This window comes from Pinus tabuliformis, chromosome 2_1, assembly GCF_031772625.1.
Source record: "Pinus tabuliformis cultivar Carrire ecotype Pingquan chromosome 2_1, CPIR1, whole genome shotgun sequence".
In the NCBI taxonomy this organism is placed as follows: Eukaryota; Viridiplantae; Streptophyta; class Pinopsida; order Pinales; family Pinaceae; genus Pinus; species Pinus tabuliformis.
Window position 1 is genome coordinate 30,466,690 of NC_142299.1, and position 2,700 is coordinate 30,469,389.

The 2,700-nt window shown below is 43.4% G+C and overlaps 1 protein-coding gene across 1 annotated transcript in view; it reads left to right on the forward strand.

Annotated features, from left to right (window-relative positions):
- Nucleotides 1-2,429, forward strand: part of LOC149198628 (putative cellulose synthase A catalytic subunit 1 [UDP-forming]) — a 9,036-nt gene extending 6,607 nt beyond the window's left edge. Inside the window, exon 8 of the mRNA XM_089400317.1 lies at nt 2,340-2,429. Coding sequence (XP_089256443.1) covers nt 2,340-2,429 — 90 coding nt within the window. The remainder of the gene's footprint in view (nt 1-2,339) is intronic.
- The last annotated feature ends 271 nt before the right edge of the window (nt 2,430-2,700 follow it).

The following is a 2,700-nucleotide window of genomic DNA, read 5'->3' on the forward strand; positions in this document are numbered from 1 at the left end:
AGCCATGTTTACAGGGATAAATGGAACAACAGGAACAGCTGGAACAACTGTAGCAACAGCGGTAATGGAGTATGTGCAATAAATAGAGGTGTGGAATGAGTGATTTGAGAGGTGGATGATGAACAAGGGGAAGTGGGGGTTGAACGAAATAAATCCTTGACAGGGGTTGGAACACAGCTTGGATGAACTGTTTCAGGGCTAAAGTCAACAAAATCTTCTCTTTTCTCTGGCTTCCTGAGGTTCCTTGGGATTAAATTGGGATTTTCAAAAATAACTGGGGGGTTTGGGTCTGGATTTGACCTTGTATACCGTGAATTCCTTTTGGGAGCCAGATTCTGAACTTGTTTTGGTATTTCCTGTGAATGCTTTTTAGAATCAGCAAGGAACTGATCAAATTTCAAAATAGCTATCTATAACTTAAAACTAGCATGAGGATTGACTGAAGCAACATTTGTTTACTCCTGTAAATGCAAAGCAAGAACAGTTTCAAAAGCTTCCTGGCTGACATTGAGGCTTCATTTGTAGTTTTAAGGAATATGCATCAATTGGAAAATTCATTGTTTTCCCCAATGGAGCTTTCCAGCTTGATTTGTGAGATTTAACTGAGGATTTTCCCTAGCGGAGTCGCCATTATGTTATCACTCAGGTTGTCCCTTGGCTCTTTAAGGGATACGGCCGAGGTAACCACAAACCAATCTTTGGACTACAGGTGCTAGCCCACCAGCAGTCAGAGAGGGCTCTCTCTTTAGGATTTAGCTTTGTTGATGATGATTTTAGGCTATTTATTGAGTTCAAGGGGTTTTGTTTGAGTTTTGGTTGGAAGGATGATGCTTTCAAGTAAAGAGGCAGGTATAGCATGAAACTTTTAGAACCATTGGGCGTGGAGTCAAGGAGTAGGACTGCTGGTGTGTTTTCTTGGTCACAAGAGGGAATATGGAGCGAGCTAGCTGCACAGGAAACAATGATTCAAGCTTAAAAAGATGGAATGAGGGCTAAGAAATGAGAGGCAGTTAAGAATCTCTCGTTCATCTTAGCAGAGAGAAGGTGAATGAGCTCTATCTAGGAGCAGTGAACAGTCCTTAGATAACTGTCAAAAATGAGTGAATTAGGGGAAATATGAGCCACAGGGAATTCATATTCATTACTAATTCAAATGAAAACATAAAGAAACAACAGAAATTGAGCATACAGGGAAATTAAACCAATTCTAAACTATTCATTCTTTCTTCTATTTTAGATGGTACATCAATGGAAAACAAAGGTAAGAAACACTTATTGAGTCATGTTGCAGCACAAGAATTCCACATTCAATTCTTCAAAACATTAATACACAGCACACAGTCATTCCTCCGAGCTTTTCAGCAGTCTTTGATTAAGTAAAACATCAGGTATACAGAGCGAGTCTCTCTTGGAGCTATACAACCAACCAACCCTTTAAACAGTAAATTAGGGTGGTTTTATAGATAAAATATCTACAAAATCAGATCTCAGTCAGATCTGTTGTAATAAGTGTATTTAACCTAACACATGTCTGAAAATGCAGGAAAATATCCTCGAGCTGCGCTGGGTGCAGTTGTATCGAAAAAGAATTTAATGTGTTGTCTTTATGGCTCTGTGCTGACCACTTAGCCATAACTATGCTTTGGGTTTTGATCCATGCTCCTGAGTGGTTCTGAGGTGCATTAACTGTGATGGGAGAGCCTTGATTAAAGCTCCACCATTTTCTTTGACTTTGTTGGAGGTCATTCAATGTTCACCTGCATTGGGAATAAAATTTTTTCATTAAAAACATTCGACTGATACTCTTTGCCGCTTCCTTGATATGCTTTGGCACTGAAAGTGCACCTTTCTCACTTCTAATACTCTTTAAACTGTTGCAGTGACCTTTCATGGCTACTGTTCGGCCCTCTGCTACTTTACAAACTGTCTTTGCCCCTTTCTGAATGTTGTGCGAAGAAATTTTTGTCATTTTGCGACTTTCGGGCCTGCTGGAGGCCGAGCCATGAAAGGGCTTTCCATTTTGGCCTATTTCCCTTAGCGATGCGCGATTAGTGCTAGGCACTAATCGTGCATCAAAAATTGCCTCAGATTTTGATTCCGGGCTCTCTAGGTTGCGATTTGCGCCTATCGCGCTTTTTGATGGTGACGTCAGCATGATGTCAGCGTTGGGTCCCAGTACGGCAGTGACATGGCAGGGTGACATCAGCAGTACGGCCGGGTGATGTGGCGGTACGGTAGGGCTAATGATGTGGCAGTACGATGGCAGCTACGTGGCAAGGACACAGTGGCAGGAGGCCAATGCAGGATGATGACGTCAGCATGATGTATTGCTGATGCAGAAGGGGAGGGCGGTATCTGGTTTCGTGTCGCACTGCTTTTGTGCAAAAGCGGTTTCGGAGGAGGGGGCTCCACCAGAGCCGGGAGGGTGACTCGTGGCTAGAGTACGAAGGTAAAACCACCCATCTCCCGGGTGTTAACCCTCGGCATGTCGGGGCACAAAAAGGCCCGCCCACCGTAGATCTCGGGCGCGCCAGATTTGACGGTCAGCGGCACTGATAACGCGGTGGAAGGTTAGGGATGGGGCCCGCTCTATTTTTATTTGTTTTTTCATACAACGAGGGGGGTTAAACATTAGAAATGCGGGTTTATGGGTATGCGCAGGCAACGTTTAAATAAACGCTAAACAGTGGTTGGCTATTA